The following is a 19,340-nucleotide window of genomic DNA, read 5'->3' as shown; positions in this document are numbered from 1 at the left end:
ATTAGACTTCAACCTGCATTAACTGTGAGACCTGCTAATGATCAGCAGTTGGCACAGCAAAGAAATAGTGAAGGTTGACCATGCAAGTGCAATTTAAATTTGAAAAGAAGATACCCAGGTGCCCAGTGAAGTTAATGACTATCATACTATTACAACAACCTTAGTCCTTTCCAATTAAGAAAAAGACACTTTAAATATTCAGAACGTCATTGTAAGGAACTTCTCATTAATATTTGTAAGACGACAAAAGTTTGTGGACAGCCAAGCATTACAATGAATACAACAGCCATTAAATTTCCCCATCTTCACTTTCTTATTCTATTCCAGCCTCCACTCTTTTAAAATGGCTTTCCACTAAGTGGGCAGGTCACTGATGTTGAACACCATGTGCAAGCCAGGCCTTTTGGTTTAAGTTTAATGTGGTTGAGTTTAGGACTGGCTCTGAAATGGGTAATTAAGTTTTTCCACACCAAACTCAGCAAACCATATCTTTAGAGACCTTACTTTGTAAATAAAGGCAGAATTGGGTCTTCCTTAAACACTTGCAGCAATTTGGAAGTACACAGCAGTTCCAGTTTTCTGGAATGTTGTTGCTGTTTGCTGTAATTATTATTTTGTTTTACTGAAACTCGGAACCCAAATGGTCAAAACAACCCAAGACCATGAGTTGTTCACTACCAAACTTCACAGCCAGTATTGCTTTGCTGGAGCCAGTACTGTGTAGCATTTGTCTTGAAGCCACTAAACACAGATGTACCCTTTACCATGGCACTGTTAAATTACACTTTACCTTTGCCAGCTAAAGATCTCCTTAGAGCTCCTTGGTATGACCAATTCTACTGTGCAAGACTGTTTCCTACATATTAAGAACCTGTTAGCAATTTGAGTAAAATAGCTGAATATACATATTTTCATGTAGTGTATTTAAGTCAAACTATTTAAACGTGTAGAATGGGGTGGATTTACAAAAAGCTGAACACGAATTGTCTAGTAAACACCGCATTTACTTCAACATTTGATCTGGGAGTAAACTGAACCCTTAAGCTCTGGCTGATACACTGACCTTTTTTTATTTGATATCGTTGCAATGTTGGGGTATACATTTTTGTTGGGGCATAATTTTTCATGATATTTCAACAACTTTTATCTTAATATTAATTACTGTACAGTATATGTAAACATAAACTAAAAGAAATAGACATCCCTGCCATGCTTGACCTCTTTTACTTATTGGCAGGTATATTTATGTAACTATTGTGGCTGGATGGAATGGAGATGGAAATGGATGAACTGTAACACTGCACTAGTATGCATTAATAAAACACAAACATTATTTATTTATTTTATTAATACATTTATCATCATCATCATTATATCCTGGTCAGGGTTGCCTGGGCCAGTGCCTGGGCCTCAACCACCCTCCATTCCCAAACGTAGCCAATTATGTCTGAGGATTTGAACCTGCAGAATTAACAGCTGCACCACCTGAGCTCCTTAATATAATAACTTTCAGAACAAAAGTATTCTTAAGGCTCCCAGTTAGCACATTAATGTGTCATCTAGGCATAATTAGACATGCTTTCTGGGTGGATATCCCATTATTATTAAGCATTTTTTAACTTAGGTTTATAGAAAGAAGGTAGTAGGTGGCATCCTTCAAGTCTATTAATCTGACCAATAATGGTGCATTAAATTAGCTTAAATAAGGCATGTGTTGAGCTCCTCCTATCCAGCTTTATATAAGTGATCATGAGTAAACTGGTAGAAAAAATGGGATAAAACTTAGTCATTGGCAAAACTGAGTAAAACCATTTTATAAGGGAAAAATATTCAGCAGTTTTGCACTTTTAAAGCTATCTTAATGTAGCTATCTGCAATTTTTAACCCAATAGTTAAAAGGGTAAACTAATTTTGAGGATCATGAAATGTTCCCTGTGTTACAAAGATTTTAGTCCTGGTATAAAGAAACACTTGAACAGGATGATTACAGGCTGCACTTCATCCTGCCCAGAGACCCGGAATCCCAGTCCAATTATGTATACATCCTAACTGTCGGTGCTTGAGGTAATGAAATAAGCCAGGGTTTTAACCCAAAATGTGTATAGTGTAAACACAAGATGCTTTTTAGTAAATTAATAAATGTAAAATATGTAAAACACCAGCTGGCACACTGACTGCAAAGCTTTTCTTAATACCAATTTAAGTGTGGATGCAATCTGTTTGATTTCTTACTCAGCCAAACATGAAATACACAGTAACAACACAAAATAAAATAAAAAATACTGTTTAAAACATTAATGTATGTTTAAATATCACTGTATTCTCTGTGTACACTGTAGTAAACGGGGTGTGGTAGGGGTGTGACCTGTAATGGGAGGTGGAGTGTGATAAGATGGTTAATTAGTGAGCTGGTTCACCTAGTGGTGATAATGACTATGACTATTTAACCTGTTCTCTTTTCCCCCATGTGTTAATCCTTGTAGTGTGACTGGGAAGGCAATAAGGCTTCAAGCTAATGTTCTTATGTTCTCTTTTCATAACTAATGATATTTAGATACTTACATGACAGTGAAATTCAGTGAAATAAACAAAAAAAGTTGAGTATAATTTAATTTATTGTGGTAAGGTGGCAAAGTGGGTATTATTGGTGCCTGTGCAGCTCCAGAAATCCAGGTTAGATCCTCGCCACTGCTAAGTATCTGGGTGGAGTTTGCATTGTTCTTTCCAAGTCCATGTTGCAGTAGGTGGATTGACTGGGTAAAATAATCCCTAGGTGAGTGAACGTAAAGGTGTAAGTGAGTGTGTGATGCCTTTCTTTAGATTATAACTCTTTCCAGGGTGTAAAAAGGGATTAGTAATTGTAAATGTGTGAGTGAGTTTGAGTATGTGCTATTGACTGGCACTCTTGCAAGCAGCATTTGAAAAAGGCTTTACAATAAGAGAATTTATTTAAGTGAATGAGTAATAGTCTAATAATAACATTGCTTTGATCTATTTTTTTATTTTAAATGCATATTTCTAGGAGGAATTAATCACTCAGTGTGTTTAAAGTGGCAATGCCTAGACTGAAAAAAATGGGTAAAAATAAAATAACTTAATAGTTATGTGAACAAAATACATATCCATTTTATTTATTCATTCGTTAATTTCACCATTCACTAATGGCTTTGTCCTGGTTGGGGTAGCAATGTGTTATGTGCCATTATGAAAGACGGGGCAGGAATACACCCAGGGCAGTGCACCAGTCCATCCCATCAGTCCCTTACTTACAGCCAGGGGTTTTGCAATGGGACAGTGGTAGCTCAGTGGTTAAGGTAGTGGACTAGGCATAACATTATGACCATTTTGCTGCCAAAACAGCCCTGACCCGTCAAGGCATGGACTCCACTATACCCCTGAAGGTGTGCTGTGGTATCTGGCACCAAGATGTTGGCAGCAGATTCTTCTGTAAGTTGCGAGGTGGGGCCTCCATGATTATACCAGCACATCCCACAGATGCTCGATTGGATTGAGATCTGGGGAATTTGGAGGCCAAGTCAACAACTCGTTGTTGTGCTCCTCAAACCATTCCTGAACCATTTTTGCTTTGTGGCAGGGCACATTATCCTGCTGAAAAAGGCCACAGCCATCAGGGAATACCGTTTCCATGGAGGAGTGTACATGGTCTGCAACAATGCTTAGGTAGGTGGTACGTGTCAAAGTAACATCCACATGGATGGCAGGACCCAAGGTTTCCCAGCAGAACGTTGCCCAAAGCATCACACCGCCTCCACCGGCTTGCCTTCTTCCCATAGTGCATCCTGATGCCATGTGTTCCCAAGGTAAGCGGCACACACGCACCCGGCCATCCACGTAATGTAAAAGAAAACGTGATTTATCAGACCAGGCCACCTTCTTCCATTGCTCCGTGGTCCAGTTTTGATGTTCACGTGCCCATTGTTGGCCCATTGTTGGTTATTCACTTCACCTGTCAGTGGTCATAATTTTATGCCTAGTCGGTGTACATGTGTACAGTACAAAGAGATTCTTTCTTTGCATATTCCAGCTTGTTTGGAAGCAAGCGCAGAGCGCAGGGTCAGCCTTTGTACGGCGCCCCTGGAGCAGAGAGGGTTAAGGGCCTTGCTCAAGGGCCCAACACTGGCTGCATGGCAGAGCTCAGATTCGAATCCTCAACCTTTCAGTTGATAGCCCAAAGCCCTACCCACTAGACCAGGGGTATTCAACTAAAATTTCATAGATCTATTAAGAAAACCCTTTAATACTGTGTTTGTGCAGAAAGAATACTGGGAAATACTGTTCTAAATTACCATTTAATTTGACTGTAGCTATATAAAAAAAGTGTTAATTAAAACAGTCCATGTAATTGCTTAGTCCATATAAATATCAGATACGAATGTGTTTTTAGAAAACTACAAACATCACAAATATAAATCATGTTTATATTCATGTGATAGAATAAGCTGAATAAACTGTAGAGATGAAACATCACACAGAGTTTCACTTCTCACCGGAGGGGGAGGAGGCGGAGCTACGCGGTTTTGATGGACAGCTCTAGCAGCCAATGGAAATACTCGTTACAAAGCTTGCGTGGTTTTATTAATCTTTTCATTAACACGTAAAAAAAGTGAAAACCGCTAAAAGTAGTTTATCATCGGACAGTTCATGCGCTTTACATCCTAATTCATCTGAAATACAGTTAATTACCACAGAGACACACATGTATATGCCAAATAAAAATAGTTAGATTAAAAATTTTAATCTTGATAAATTTTAATTAATGCGATTAACGACAGCCCTAATTTATATATATAAAAATTATGAAAATAGAAGCACCCCATTAGGTTTTTAAATAATAACCTTCTGTTCTGGCTGGGTCCGTATGGGACAGCTGGGCTGTTAGTGACCTCTGCACTAGACTACCAGTGTCCCTGGTACGTAAGATGTTAAGCTTCTGAGCTGCAATACATCACTCTAAATAAGAGGCAGCACTGATGAAACTGAACACTGTGTTAAATACTAACACTGGGTGTGTTCGAAAACCTAGGGAGCTGCCTTGCTGTCTTACCGTCTACATAGGCAGCTGCCTCAGTAGAGAGGATTCTAATAAGTCAGTGACTTATAAGGCAGATTATTCGAACATGCTACTTAGACAGCAATTCCATCGGGTCAGTGTTGCCAACTTAGCGACTTTGTTGCTATATTTAGCGAGTTTTCAAACCCCTCTAGCAACTTTTTTCAAATCTAGTGACTTTTTCTGGTGTTATCGGAGACTTTTGGGGACTCGGACATGAAAGCACATATCGTTCTGCAGTAACTGTCCTCAACGAGCAGGGGGTGCTGCCATGAGCCCCTCCTCCATTCCAAAGCACTCACAGGCGGTCAGTCTTACAACCCACGTTTCCACCAGTTTTTGGGAACCAAGCACGCATCATCAACTGTTGGCGTTACTTAAAGAAAGTAAAAAGTAGTCATGTGGAGTAATGCGAAACGTGTAGGTTACCTGAGAGCATTTGTGCTGCTGTTACAGATGTTAATTTTTATGCCAAAAGCATCAATCAGCTATCGATAATAAGAAGACGTAGACGTGTTTGTCGCAGTTGTTGTTTTCTTTAGTTCGTTGACGTGAGAATTGTTTTGCGCTTCGCTCTCACCGCGACCCTTGGCTCAAATAGCCGATTTGCTCAGCTCTCCGCTTGAGCGATAAAACATCACTAAAGTTCCATGACACAAACATCCATTTGTGTGAAATAACCATTAAATCCTCTCTAAAAGCTCCACATGTATCTGTGTTTAACTGTATTTACTTCTGGTGGTTCTGCAGCTCGGGGTTTTAAAAATAGGTTTCTCGGGAGAATCGAAAAAGCTTTACATAAAAAAAAAAGCGTAACTTGGAGTACTAAAAGTACCACACAGGGACATTACATTTCTCTCCGTTATTACTGGTTATAAGTGCTCTGTACTGGTTATAAGTGCTCTGTACTGCCCAAATTCATTGGTCATGCTCACTTGTTCTTGAGTCAAAATTACTTTGAAATTTTAAGATACCTCACTAGACAGCTTATTAAGGCATCTAGGATTTCGTACAGCCTCCTTCTCGGGAGCGCGCGTAGGATGATGTAAAATGCTGCCGATGTAGAGAGCTCACTAGCTTTTCGAACACACCCAATGCATAAGAAATCAAAGCTATCAGCCTAGAACAGGAATGCTACACCGAGTGCATGCACTGCAAGGTCATCAAAAATACCACAAATTAAGCAAACAAACAAGGAAGGCGTACGCTATTTAACAAAGAAATATAAAATTAGATTGTGTATTAAAATCAAGAATTTTGCATACTATGCAAAAAGATCATTGGTGCAGAAAATTGCTTCAGCTTGTTATGATTCACTGCTGACTTATCAAGGAAATCTTACACACGGTGTCCTGCATCTGGCTTTCATATGGAATGTAGAATCCTTTAAAGCAAAGTCTCGTTTTTTTTACGCTGTTCCTGACTAGATCTCATTAATTCTCTTCTTCTCTCCAGTGCACAGATAATACATGCTGACACTTAGGAAGCCAAATCGGGTGAGTAATTGATCCCCAAGAATAAAAATTAAAAGTTTTTCTTTGCAATGGATTGCCACTATGTCCAGTCTGTATTCCCATCCTAGTGTCCAGTGTCTCTGAGTAGGGTCCAGGCCCACCAAAACCATGATCAGGATTTATTCATATACTGTATATACAGTATGTTTGCTAATTGCACCTATAGGAGGTATGAATAAATCAACTTACCTTAAAAAACCCCACATGGGTCGCTCAGTTGGCGCAGCGGTAAAACACACTAGCACGCCAGAGCTGACATTTCAAACTCGTCGGTTCGAAAATCAGCTCTGCCATCCGGCTGGGCTGGGCGACTACATGAACAACAATTGGCTTGTTGTTCATACAGGGTGGGAAGCCGGATAGGGACCTCTGCTGGTTGGTTGATGACACCTGCACAGAGTCGAGGAAGAATGCGTTGATCAGGGTGTGGCTCTCCGTACACAAAGCTGATCCGCATATGAACTCGCGTCACGCAGGTGAAAAGATGCTGTCAGGTACTGCACACGTGTCGGGGGGGCCGTGTGTCAGTCTCGCTCTCCTCAATCAGAAGTGGAGATTAACATCAGTAAAGAGGAAGCGTAATGCAATCAGGTAATTGGATACGACTAGATTGGGAGGAACATTACATACAATTTATCTTATTATACACTACATGGCCAGAACTATGTAAACACCCCTTCTAGTTATTGAGTTTAGGTGTTTCAGCCACTACTTGCTAACTGGTGTATAAAAACTGCATACTGAACTCCCTAGGAGAAAATTACGACATTAGTTCCAGGCCAAATCTTTTTTTGTCCAGCATTAATGCCTGACCAAACATAAAACTAATGCCTATAGTTTTGAAATGGGATGTCCAACAATACCATGGTAATTTGCCCCTATACTTTATACAAGCAGGGATATTGAGCGTAATACAAAATATCTAAAAAAAAAAACATACACTGATCAGCCATAACATTAAAACCACCTCCTTGTTTCTACACACTGTCCATTTTATCAGCTCCACTTACCATATAGAAGCACTTCATAGTTCTACAATTACTGACTGTAGTGCATCTGTTTCTCTACATACTTTTTAGCCCGCTTTCACCCTGTTCTTCAATGGTCAGGACCCCCACAGAGCAGGTATTATTTAGGTGATGGATCATTCTCAGCACTGCAGTGACACTGACATGGTGGTGGTGTGTTAGTGTGTGTTGTGCTGGTATGAGTGGATCAGACACAGCAGCGCTGTTGGAGTTTTTAAATACCGTGTCCACTCACTGTCCACTCTATTAGACACTCCTACCTAGTTGGTCCACCTTGTAAATTAAAGTCAGAGACGATTGCTCATCTACTGCTGCTGTTTGAGTTGGTCATCTTCTAGACCTTCATCAGTGGTCACAGGACGCTGCCCATGGGGTGCTGTTGGCTAGATATTTTTGGTTGGTGGACTATTCTCAGTCCAGCAGTGAAAGTGAGGTGTTTAAAAACTCCATCAGCACTGCTGTGTCTTATCCACTCATACCAGCACAACACACACTAACACACCACCACCATGTCAGTGTCACTGCAGTGCTGAGAATCATCCACCAGCTAAATAATACCTGCTCTGTAGTGGTCCTGTGGGGGTCCTGACCATTGAAGAACAGGGTGAAAGGGGGCTAACAAAGCATGCAGACAAACAGATGGACTACAGTCAGTAATTGTAGACCTACAAAGTGATTCTATATGGTAAGTGGAGCTGATAAAATGGACAGTGAGTGTAGAAACAAGGAGGTGGTTCTAATGTTATGGCTGATCGGTGTGTATTCATAGGCAAATTCTGTGTGTTTTTTTTGTTTTGTTTTTAGGTATTAGATTATAGAATAGAATGCCTTCATTTGTCATATACACATACAGTGGGGTCAAAAAGTATTTAGTCAGCCACTGATTGTGCAGGTTCCCCTACTTAGAAAGATGAGAGAGGTCTGTAATTTTCATCATAGGTACACTTCAACTATGAGAGACAAAATAAGAAAAAAAATCCAGGAAATCACATTGTAGGATTTTTCAATAATCTATTTGTAAATTATGGTGGAAATAAGTATTTGGTCAATAACAAAAGTTCAACTCAATACTTTGTAACATAACCTTTGTTGGCAATGACAGAGGTGAAACGTTTCCTGTAAGTCTTCACCAGGTTTGCACACACTGTAGCTGGTATTTTGGCCCATTCCTCCATGCAGATTTCCTCTAGAGCAGTGATGTTTTGGGGCTGTCGCTGGGCAACACGGACTCCACAAATTTTCTATGGGGTTGAGGTCTGGAGACTGGCTTGGCCACTTCAGGACCTTGAAATGCTTTTTACGGAGCCACTCCTTCGTTGCCCGAGCGGTGTGTTTGGGATCATTGTCATGCTGGAAGACCCAGCCACGTTCCATCTTCAATGCTCTCACTGATGGAAGGAGGTTTTGGCTTAAAATCTCACGATACATGGCCCCGTTCATTCTTCCCTTAACACGGATCAGTCGTCCTGTCCCCTTTGCAGAAAAACAGCCCCAAAGCATGATGTTTCCACCCCCATGCTTCACAGTAGGTATGGTGTTTACTCAGCATTCTTCTTCCTCCAAACACGACAAGTTGAGTTTTTACCAAAAAGTTCCATTTTGGTTTCATCTGACCACATGATATTCTCCCAATCCTCTTCTGGATCATCCATATGCTCTCTGGCAAACTTCAGACGGGCCTGGACATGTACTGGATTAAGCAGGGGGACACGCCTGGCACTGCAGGATTTGAGTCCCTCTCGACGTAGTGTGTTACTGATGGTAGCCTTTGTTACTTTGGTCCCAGCTCTCTGCAGGTCATTCATCAGGTCCCTCCGTGTAGTTCTGGGATTTTTGCTCACCGTTCTCATGATCATTTTGACCCCACGGGGTGAGATCTTGACCCCAAGGGAGATTATCAATGGTCTTGTATGTCTTCCATTTTCTTACAATTGCTCCCACAGTTGATTTATTCACACCAACCTGCTTGCCTATTGTAGATTCACTCTTCCCAGCCTGGTGCAGGTCTACAATTTTCTTCCTGGTGTCCTTCGATAGCTCTTTGGTCTTGGCTATGGTTGAGTTTGGAGTCTGACTGTTTGAGGCTGTGGACAGGTGTCTTTTATACAGATAACGAGGTCAAACAGGTGCCATTAATACAGGTAATGAGTGGAGGACAGAAGAGCTTCTTAAAGAAGAAGTTACAGGTCTGTGAGAGCCAGAAATCTTGCTTGTTTGTGGGTGACCAAATACTTATTTTCCACCATAATTTACAAATAAATTCTTAAAAAATCCTACAATGTGATTTCCTGGATTTTTTTTTCTCATTTTGTCTCTCATAGTTGAAGTGTACCTATGATGAAAATTACAGACCTCTCTCATCTTTCTAAGTAGGAGAACCTGCACAATCAGTAGCTGACTAAATACATTTTACAGTACAACGAAATTCTTTGGAAGCTGGGGTCATAGCGGAGGGTCAACCATAATACGTTGCTCCTGGGGCCGAGAGGGTTAAGGGCCTTGCTCAAGGGGTCAACAGTGGCTGCACAACAGAGCTCTCAAGCTTTCAATAGCCCAAAGCCCTACCCACTAGGCTACCACTGTCCTTATACCACTGTTTAAGGGACTAAGTTGCAATGCAATCCTCAAAGGGCAGTACGATGGCACACTATGTAGTGTGGGTGCACCAGGATCCTGTTGACAAGAGTTTTAACCATTTGTCTTCTAGTCATTAACTATAAGGAGTTTGATATAATCACCATGTGTGATTTTCTCTGGATTCTAGTTTTCTCTCTCCTGTACTTTAAATGGCCCCTGGTGTAATTAAGTGTGTGATAAATTGGCACCCTGTCCAGGGTGTAATCTTTTTACCCATTTCTTCTCAATAGCACCAGCTTGACCATGACCTTGGGTGAGTGAGTGAGTGAGTGAGTGGGTTCGAGTAAGTGGGTTCGAGTAAGTGGGTGGGTGGCTGAGTGAGTGAGTGAGTGGGTAGGTGAGTGAGTAAATAGGTGAGTGGGTGGTTCAGTGAGTCAGTGAGTGAGTGAGTGAGTGAGTGAGTGAGTGAGTGGGTGGGTGGGTCAGTGAGTGAGTGAGTGGGTGGGTGGGTGGGTCAGTGAGTGAGTGAGTGGGTGGGTGGGTGGGTCAGTGAGTGAGTGAGTGAGTGGGTGGGTGGGTGGGTCAGTGAGTGAGTGAGTGGGTGGGTGGGTGGGTCAGTGAGTGAGTGAGTGGGTGGGTGGGTGGGTCAGTGAGTGAGTGAGTGGGTGGGTGGGTCAGTGAGTGAGTGAGTGGGTGGGTGGGTCAGTGAGTGAGTGAGTGGGTGGGTCAGTGAGTGAGTGAGTGGGTGAGTGAGTGGGTGGGTGGCTGAGTGAGTGAGTGATTGGGTGGGTGGGTGGGTGAGTGAGTGATTGGGTGGGTGGGTCAGTGAGTGAGTGAGTGAGTGAGTGGGTGGGTGGGTCAGTGAGTGAGTGAGTGGGTGGGTGGGTGGGTCAGTGAGTGAGTGAGTGGGTGGGTGGGTCAGTGAGTGAGTGAGTGGGTGGGTGGGTCAGTGAGTGAGTGAGTGGGTGGGTGGGTGGGTCAGTGAGTGAGTGAGTGGGTGGGTGGGTGGGTCAGTGAGTGAGTGAGTGAGTGAGTGAGTGGGTGGGTGGGTGGGTCAGTGAGTGAGTGAGTGGGTGGGTCAGTGAGTGAGTGAGTGGGTGGGTCAGTGAGTGAGTGAGTGGGTGGGTCAGTGAGTGAGTGAGTGGGTGAGTGAGTAGGTGGGTGGCTGAGTGAGTGAGTGATTGGGTGGGTGGGTGGGTGAGTGAGTGATTGGGTGGGTGGGTGGGTCAGTGAGTGGGTGAGTGAGTGATTGGGTGGGTGGGTGGGTCAGTGAGTGAGTGAGTGAGTAAGTGAGTGGGTGGGTTAGTGAGTGGGTGGGTGAGTGAGTGGCTGAGTGAGTAAGTGGGTGAGTGAGTAAGTGTGTGGGTGGGTGAGTGAGTAAGTGTGTGGGTGGGTGGGTGAGTGAGTAAGTGTGTGGGTGGGTGGGTGAGTGAGTGGGTGGCTGAGTGAGTGAGTGAGTGAGTGGGTGGGTGAGTCGGTGAGTGAGTGAGTGATTGGGTGGGTGGGTCAGTGAGTGAGTGAGTGAGTAAGTGAGTGGGTGGGTGAGTGAGTGAGAGGGTGGTTCAGTGAGTCAGTGAGTGAGTGAGTGGGTGGTTGGGTGAGTCGGTGAGTGAGTGAGCAAGTAAGTGGGTGGGTGAGTGAGTGGGTGAGTGAGGGAGTGAGTGTGTGGGTGGTAGAGTGGGTGGCTGAGTAAGTGGGTGAGTGAGTAAGTGAGTGGGTGGGTGAGTGGGTGAGTTAGTGAGGGAGTGAGTGGGTGGGTGAGTAAGTGGGTGAGTGAGTGAGTAAGTGGGTGAGTGGGTGGGTGAGTTAGTGAGTGAGGGAGTGAGTGGGTGAGTAAGTGGGTGAGTGAGTGAGTGAGTAAGTGGGTGAGTGAGTAAGTGAGTGGGTGGGTGAGTGGGTAAGTGGGTGAGTGAGTGGGTAAGTGGGTGAGTGAGTGAGTGGGTAAGTGGGTGAGTGAGTGAGTGGGTGGGTGAGTGGGTGGGTGAGTCGGTGAGTGAGTGAGTGTGAGTTAATGGTTGAGTATGTAATGCTTTCTGAATCTGTGGGTAGCTGGAGCAGGGTGTATTCTTATTGTACCTTGCAGTGTTTCCAAAGGGTGCAGGACCCACAATGATCCCCATCAAATTTAAGCATTTCTAGACAATATGAATGATTGATTTGTGGGTCATAATTGTCTCGTCCCAAAAAGGACATTAAAACTGATTCTTATGTGCAATTTTTAGAATAAATAAGCAAACAAAGCTCTGCATCCACTATCGTTATATACATGTATGTTATATACTAAATAAAAATGTAGCCACAAACACAGACCAGCTTAATTGGATATTAAAGCAGGAAACTTCTGGGCAAATTGCTCCCAGCACACAAATTTCATCTGAAACACGACTTTATGCACTTAGTGCCTCAGACTCAAATCAATTTGTTGATTCTTTTTTTCTTTAATAGCTATTAAATGGCCAGACTCAAAAGATCAACAACACTCCAGTTCATCAAAACTGAACCTAAGATCTCTGTAGTTGTTTGAGCAACAAGAACAAATAAATCTATCAGCCATAACATTAAAACCACCTCCTTGTTTCTACACTCAATGTCCATTTTATTAGCTCCAATTACCACATAGAAGCACTTTGTAGTTCTACAATTACTGACTGTAGTCCATCTGTTTCTCTGCATGCTTTGTTACCCCCCTTTCATGCTGTTCTTCAATGGTCAGGACCCTCACAGGACCACCACAGAGCAGGTATTATTTAGGTGGTAGATTATTCTCAGCACTGCAGTGACACTGACATGGTGGTGGTGTGTTAGTGTGTGTTGTGCTGGTATGAGTGGATCAGACACAGCAGTGCTGCTGGAGTTTTTAAATACTGTGTCCACTCACTGTCCACTCTATTAGACACTCCTACCTAGTTGGTCCACCTTGTAGATGTAAAGTCAGACACGATCGCTCATCTATTGCTGCTGTTTGAGTTGGTCATCTTCTAGACCTTCATCAGTGGTCATGGGACGCTGCCCATGGGGCGCTGTTGGCTGGATATATTTTTGGTTGGTGGAGTATTCTAAGTCTAGCAGGGACAGTGAGGTGTTTAAAAACTCCAGCAGCAATGCTGTGTCTGATCCACTCATACCAGCACAACACACACTAACACACCGCCACCATGTCAGTGTCACTGCAGTGCTGAGAATCATCCATCACCTAAATAATACCTGCTCTGTGGGGGTCCTGACCATTAAGGAACAGGGTGAAAGCAGGCTAAAAAAGTATGCAGAGAAACAGATGGACTACAGTCAGTAATTGTAGAACTACAAAGTGCTTCTATATGGTAGGTGGAGGTGATAAAATGGACAGTAAGTGTAGAAACAAGGAGGTGGTTTTAATGTTATGGCTGATTGGTGTATATCTTACTGAATAATTTTAGTAATTAGACAATTAAACGCATATTTTAACAAAGGTATTTGAGCAAACAAACTCAGTTTTAAGAAATCAAAGTTGTCCAACCTTTACATTGTCCTAAAACTGGAAACTTCCCCCTCTAGATTGGTTACTTATTTAACCAGTTTATAAATTATATTCCTAATCTCTGGTCACTTTGCTAGGCGTTTGGTGTGTTTTCCTGTATCAGTTGGTTTCCTTTAGGCACTCTAGTGTCATTTCACCTCCCAAAAATATGTAGAAAATGGATTGGCTGCTCCAAATTGGCCCTAGGTGTGAGTGAATGACTGGATTTGTGGCTGTTTCACCCTGTGATGGATTACCACGAATACAGGGTGTATTCTTGTAATGTTTCTGGGTGAACTCAGCATGACCCTGATTTGAATAAAGCTGATCATAAAAATAAAATGATTTTAAAATTAGATGTTCAAAGGTTATTTTTCCTGCTTATAATTATAATAAAGTAGTGCTGGGTGGTATGACCAAAAATTTGTATAACAGTATTTTTGAAGATTCTGACAGTTTCACGGTATATCATGTTATGTTTTTTTTGTATTTCTGAGACTTTTATATATCTGTGACTTATTATACTGTCATTAGTAAACAGAATATAAAAAGTTTTAATTTCGCCATGTATATAATGAAGATTTGAGTACTATAAGCTTTGCTTGGCCCCACAAAATGACACACTATATGATAGAATCAGTCCACATGAAACAGTTGCAATAAATAAAATTTTTATTGTTTATTTAATATTTAAGTATTGTACAATTACCCTTGGCTCTCTCTTTAACAAATAAAACTATGTTTGCAAACTCCACTGTACAACTTGACCACTGGTCTGTTGTAGAAAAGTGGACAACCATAAATATCTCTGCTTCCAGTTTGCTTATAACGTTGGTTTAGCAACCGACCTGAAGTATTTTCACGGTATGTCATGGTTTGTTTTTTTTGTATTACTGGGACTTTTTATATGCCTGTGGCTTATTCTACTGTCATCAGTACACAGAATAAAAAAGTTTTAATTTCACCATGTATATAATGAAGGTTTTGATTACTATAAGTAAGTAAATAAGTGAACAAAGCTCTAAAAGGCAAGTCACAAATTCAGTCACTCACTCACAGCTAGGGCCAATTAGGGCAGCCAATCTATCTTCTACACGTTTTTGGGCGGTGAAATGAAACTAGGGGTGGCACGGTGGCTCTGTGGGTAGCACTGTCGCCTCACAGCAAGAAGGTCCTGGGTTCGATCGCCAGGTAGGATGGATCGGGTCCTTTCTGTGTGAAGTTTGCATGTTCTCCCCGTGTCTGCGTGGGTTTCCTCAGGGAGCTCTGGTTTCCTCCCACAGTTCAAAGACGTGCACGTGAGGTAAACTGGAGACACAAAATTGTCCATGACTGTGTTTGACATTAAACTTGTGAACTGATGAATCTTGAGTGAAGAGTTTGTTTGTTTGTTTATTATTTATTAACGTCATGTTTTACACTTTGGTTACATTCATGACAGGAACGGTAGTTACTCATTACACAAGCTTCATCAGTTCACAAGGTTATATCGAACACAGTCATGGACGATTTAGTATCTCCAATTCACCTCACTTGCTTGTCTTTGGACTGTGGGAGGAAACCGGAGCACCCGGAGGAAACCCATGCAGACACGGGGAGAACATGCAAACTCCACACAGAAAGGACCCGGACCGCCCCACCTGGGGATCGAATGTGTGAAGAGTAACTTTCTCGACTGTCTATGGTGGAATATTATATGATTTGCTGCCTACTGAAGCTTACAGCTGTTGTATTGACTATGCTCCGGTATGGTGGTAATTAAAACATCCATACGGTATGAGGAATCAAAGACGGTGTACCGAATGTACCGTCATACCGCCCAGCTACATAATAAATTACACCATATTGCCAAAAGTATTCGCTCGCCTGCCTTCACACGCATATGAACTTGAGTTCATCCTGAAAAACTTACCATATAGAAGCACTTTGTAGTTCTACAATTACTGACTGTAGTCCATCTGTTTCTCTACATACTTTTTAACCTGCTTTCACCCTGTTCTTTAATTGTCAGAACCCCCAATTGTCAGGACCACCACAGAGCAGGTATTATTTAGGTGGTGGATCATTCTCAGCACTGCAGTGACACTCACATGGTGGTGGTGGTCCTGTGACCACTGATGAAGGTCTAGAAGATGACGACTCTCTAGACCTCCATCAGTGGTCACAGGACGCTGCCCACGGGGCGCTGTTGGCTGGATGTTTTTGGTTGGTGGACGATTCTCAGTCCAGCAGTGACAGTGAGGTGTTTAAAAACTACAGCAGCGCTGCTGTGTCTGATCCACTCATACCAGCACAACACACACTAACACACCACCACCATGTCAGTGTCACTGCAGTGCTGAGAATGATCCACCACCCAAATAATACCTGCTCTTTGGTGGTCACGTGGGGTCTCCTGACCATTGAAGAACAGGGTGAAATCAGGCTAAAAAGTATGCAGAGAAACAGATGGACTACAGTCAGTAATTGTAGAACTACAAAGTGCTTCTATATGGGAAGTTGTTCAGGCATAAATGGACCAATTTTTCATCTAAATGTGATTCACGGTTTAGCTCGTTTATGGTCCACAAACGGTTAACGGTCCTGTCACGAGCTAAAGGGAAACTGGTTGCTAGGGAAACGGGCGCCTGGCAACCGGCTGTTAGCTGGAGGGGCTTGTGCGGCTCTCAGGCTGCTGCTCTCATTCTCGGTTTCCTCGCTAGATGGTGTGAGAGCCGGTATAGAGTCCGTTCACTTCCCCCGCGCTCACTCGCTCTCAGTCCGCCCGCCTGCCCGTCACACTCCATCCGAAACAAAGCTGGAACGCGACGCCGCACCGAGCGCCATTTCTCGGGCTTTTTAACCAGGATAGAGCGGGATTAATTTCTTCGGGTCGAGTCTCTTGTTTTTTTTGTATTGTTTTTTTTTTTTTGGTAGCGCAGTGGATAAGCAGTGTGCCCGGCGGTGATGGACATCATGATCGCAATGCAGGATGCGTGTGTCTCCGGTCAGTGGCTCACCGCTATCATCCTCAGCCTTTGCTGCTTTCTGCCTTCGTGCTTGCCCGCTGAACAAACTGTGGAGTACGCTTCGAGTGAAAGTGTGGTCAGCAGGCAAGGGGACCCGGCTCTGCTGAGGTAGGACAAACACCTTAAACTTGTAGAAACTAGCAGCATTAGAACAGTAGAAAGGTGAGCAGCTTCTGCACCGACGCATCTCGCGTTTAACGGCTGTAAACAATGCATTAGAACCACGTTAGTGCTTCCAACCTGGTTCAGTTCCAATTGACTCCCCGGGGAGCGCATAGTGCACTATATTAGCTCTAGAGGCCAGTATTTCGTAGTGCACATGTATAGGTAGTAAGGAGCGATTTGGAACAAATCCCCGCACGTTTAAAAAGCAAACAATCCGTAGCGGTTCTTCTTACCTTCTTACCTGCAACACTTCTATGTAGTGTTTTATAACAAGTTTGTGGGCATTTTATTTCTAATTAAATATCAGGTTTTGGGTTCTTACATCTTTTTTTTGCGGGTTCATTCATTCAATATCAAGGATAAGCACTTAAACGGACTGTGGGGCGGCACACTGGCTCAGTGGGTAGCTCTGCCGCCTCACAGCAAAAAGGTCCTGGGTTCGATTTCCAGGTGGGGTGATCCGGTGATCCGGTGGTCCGGCTCCTTTATGTGTGGAGTTTGCATGATCCCCCCTCCCTTGTCTGTGTGGGTTTTCTCCCACAGTCCAAATTGTCCATGACTGTGTTTCCCATTACACTTGTAAATCGATGAATCCAGTGTAACCAGTAACTACCTGTCCTGTCATGAGTGTAACCAAAGTGTGTAAAACATGATGTGAAAATCCTAATAAATAAACAAATATCAGGTTTTGGGTTCTTACATCTTTTTGCAGTTGTATTCATTCAATAACAAGGATAAGCACTTAAACGGACTGTGGGGCGGCACACTGGCTCAGTGGGTAGCATTGCCGCCTCACAGCAAAAAGGTCCTGGGTTCGATGTCCAGGTGGGGTCATCCGGTGGTCCGGCTCCTTTCTGTGTGGAGTTTGCATGTCCCCCCTCCCTTGTCTGTGTAGGTTTCCTCCGGGAGCTCTGGTTTCCTCCCACAGTCCAAAAACATGCAAATTGTCCATGACTGTGAATCTAGTGTAACCAGTATCTACCTGTCCTGTCATGTGTGTTACCAAAGTGTGTAAAACATGACGTTAAAATCCTAATAAATAAACAAATATCAGGTTTTGGGTTCTTACATCTTTTTGCAGTTTCATTCATTCAATATCAAGGATAAGCACTTAAACGGACTGTTGTTTGAGTCCCAGCTTGAAGCTGTAATAGCTTTTGATTTTCCGGGAAGATAGTAAGCTAGACCAAAGGCAATCTAGATTGGGCTCTATAAATGCGTAGTGTCCTTTCAGACTTCACATTATAGCACTAGGCTGTATGAAACTGCCGCAGGCATCAGAAAATTAGTAATTTCACTGCCCATAGAGAGCTGCCACTATCTGCCACTGTAATGACCCGAGGCTTGAATGGGCTTCAGAACCGTGACTGACCCTATCCTCACCCCCATTGCAGTTCAGGATCAATTCACTCATTCAACAGTAAAGAAAAAGAAAACATAAATCATGGCTTGAGCACAGAGCTGTCATGTGTTGTACTGTAACAGAAGGCAAGCTCGTTACTGTTAAGGTTGGGCTCAGCACAAATCCTGGGTGTGTTCCGTAATCAGAAGCGTTTGTTACTCTGCTCTGTCAAGTGCTGCTTCATAGTACGTCTGCAACTGCAATTAGAATAACCTTGTGTAATGTTCATCAGATGATGACTACATTCTGATCTTAATGTTTTATTAAACCACAGAGGTACTTTAAAGTCTTGCTGCTATTGTTTGATGTCCTGCACACATGTGATTATGTAGAATGTGAATGGTGATGCTTATGCATGTGTGTAATATGTGTGTAATGCAATACAAAGGTACTCAGAACGGGTCACCTGATCAGCGTGATGAAACGTTCATATCCTGATTAGGGATGGCCTTTTCCCAGCACGACAGTGCCCTAATTTACATAGCTTGATGGTTTTAATGAATATAAAATAATTCAAATGATATGCAAAGCTTTGTTGCTGCTAATGGGCATAACGGTTCTTTTCACCAGCAGCACCACCACCATCACCAGCAAATCTTTGATACGTTTATGAGAGACTATGCTACGACGAGAATCTGTCATACTCATGGTGACCCAACACTTGCCTAAGCCACATTAAGTTGTGTTTGTGTCTGTATAGCTGAAATACAATAGCCACATCTTCTAATTTGATCATTTGGAACATAAACAGACTACAGGTACTGGACCAACCTTATCCCTAAGTGAATTAGGGTTGGAGCTTAGAACTGTTAAGATGTTAAGATTTGTCTTTAGATCCTGGGTGTGTTTCTTAAACAGAGGAGGCATTTGTAATTCTGCTGCCATTAGCTGCTGCTTACATACAGTAACTGTTCATTCTGCCATTACACTCAAACTTCAATACTTTTAATGAGATGTGGACTCAATTCTGATCTAAAAACCTCATTATTCAAAGAGATTTCAGATTTGTGCTGAGACTGATCAGTTCCCCACAGACTCCTGTGATTTCCCTCATCATTCATGTAACGTTTTGGTTACAG

At 42.8% G+C, this 19,340-nt stretch overlaps 1 protein-coding gene across 3 annotated transcripts in view; it reads left to right on the top strand.

The window, feature by feature from the left end:
• Positions 1–16,413: 16,413 nt before the first annotated feature.
• negr1 (neuronal growth regulator 1) overlaps positions 16,414–19,340 on the top strand; it is a 329,263-nt gene continuing 326,336 nt past the window's right edge. For all 3 annotated transcript variants that reach the window (XM_062997981.1, XM_062997982.1, XM_062997983.1), the window contains exon 1: positions 16,414–16,802. In XM_062997981.1, coding sequence (XP_062854051.1) covers positions 16,633–16,802 — 170 coding nt within the window. In that variant the 5' untranslated portion in view covers positions 16,414–16,632. The remainder of the gene's footprint in view (positions 16,803–19,340) is intronic.

The sequence above is a fragment of the Trichomycterus rosablanca genome, chromosome 6, assembly GCF_030014385.1.
Source record: "Trichomycterus rosablanca isolate fTriRos1 chromosome 6, fTriRos1.hap1, whole genome shotgun sequence".
NCBI lineage: Eukaryota > Metazoa > Chordata > Actinopteri > Siluriformes > Trichomycteridae > Trichomycterus > Trichomycterus rosablanca.
This window is presented reverse-complemented; position numbering and strand designations above follow the sequence as displayed.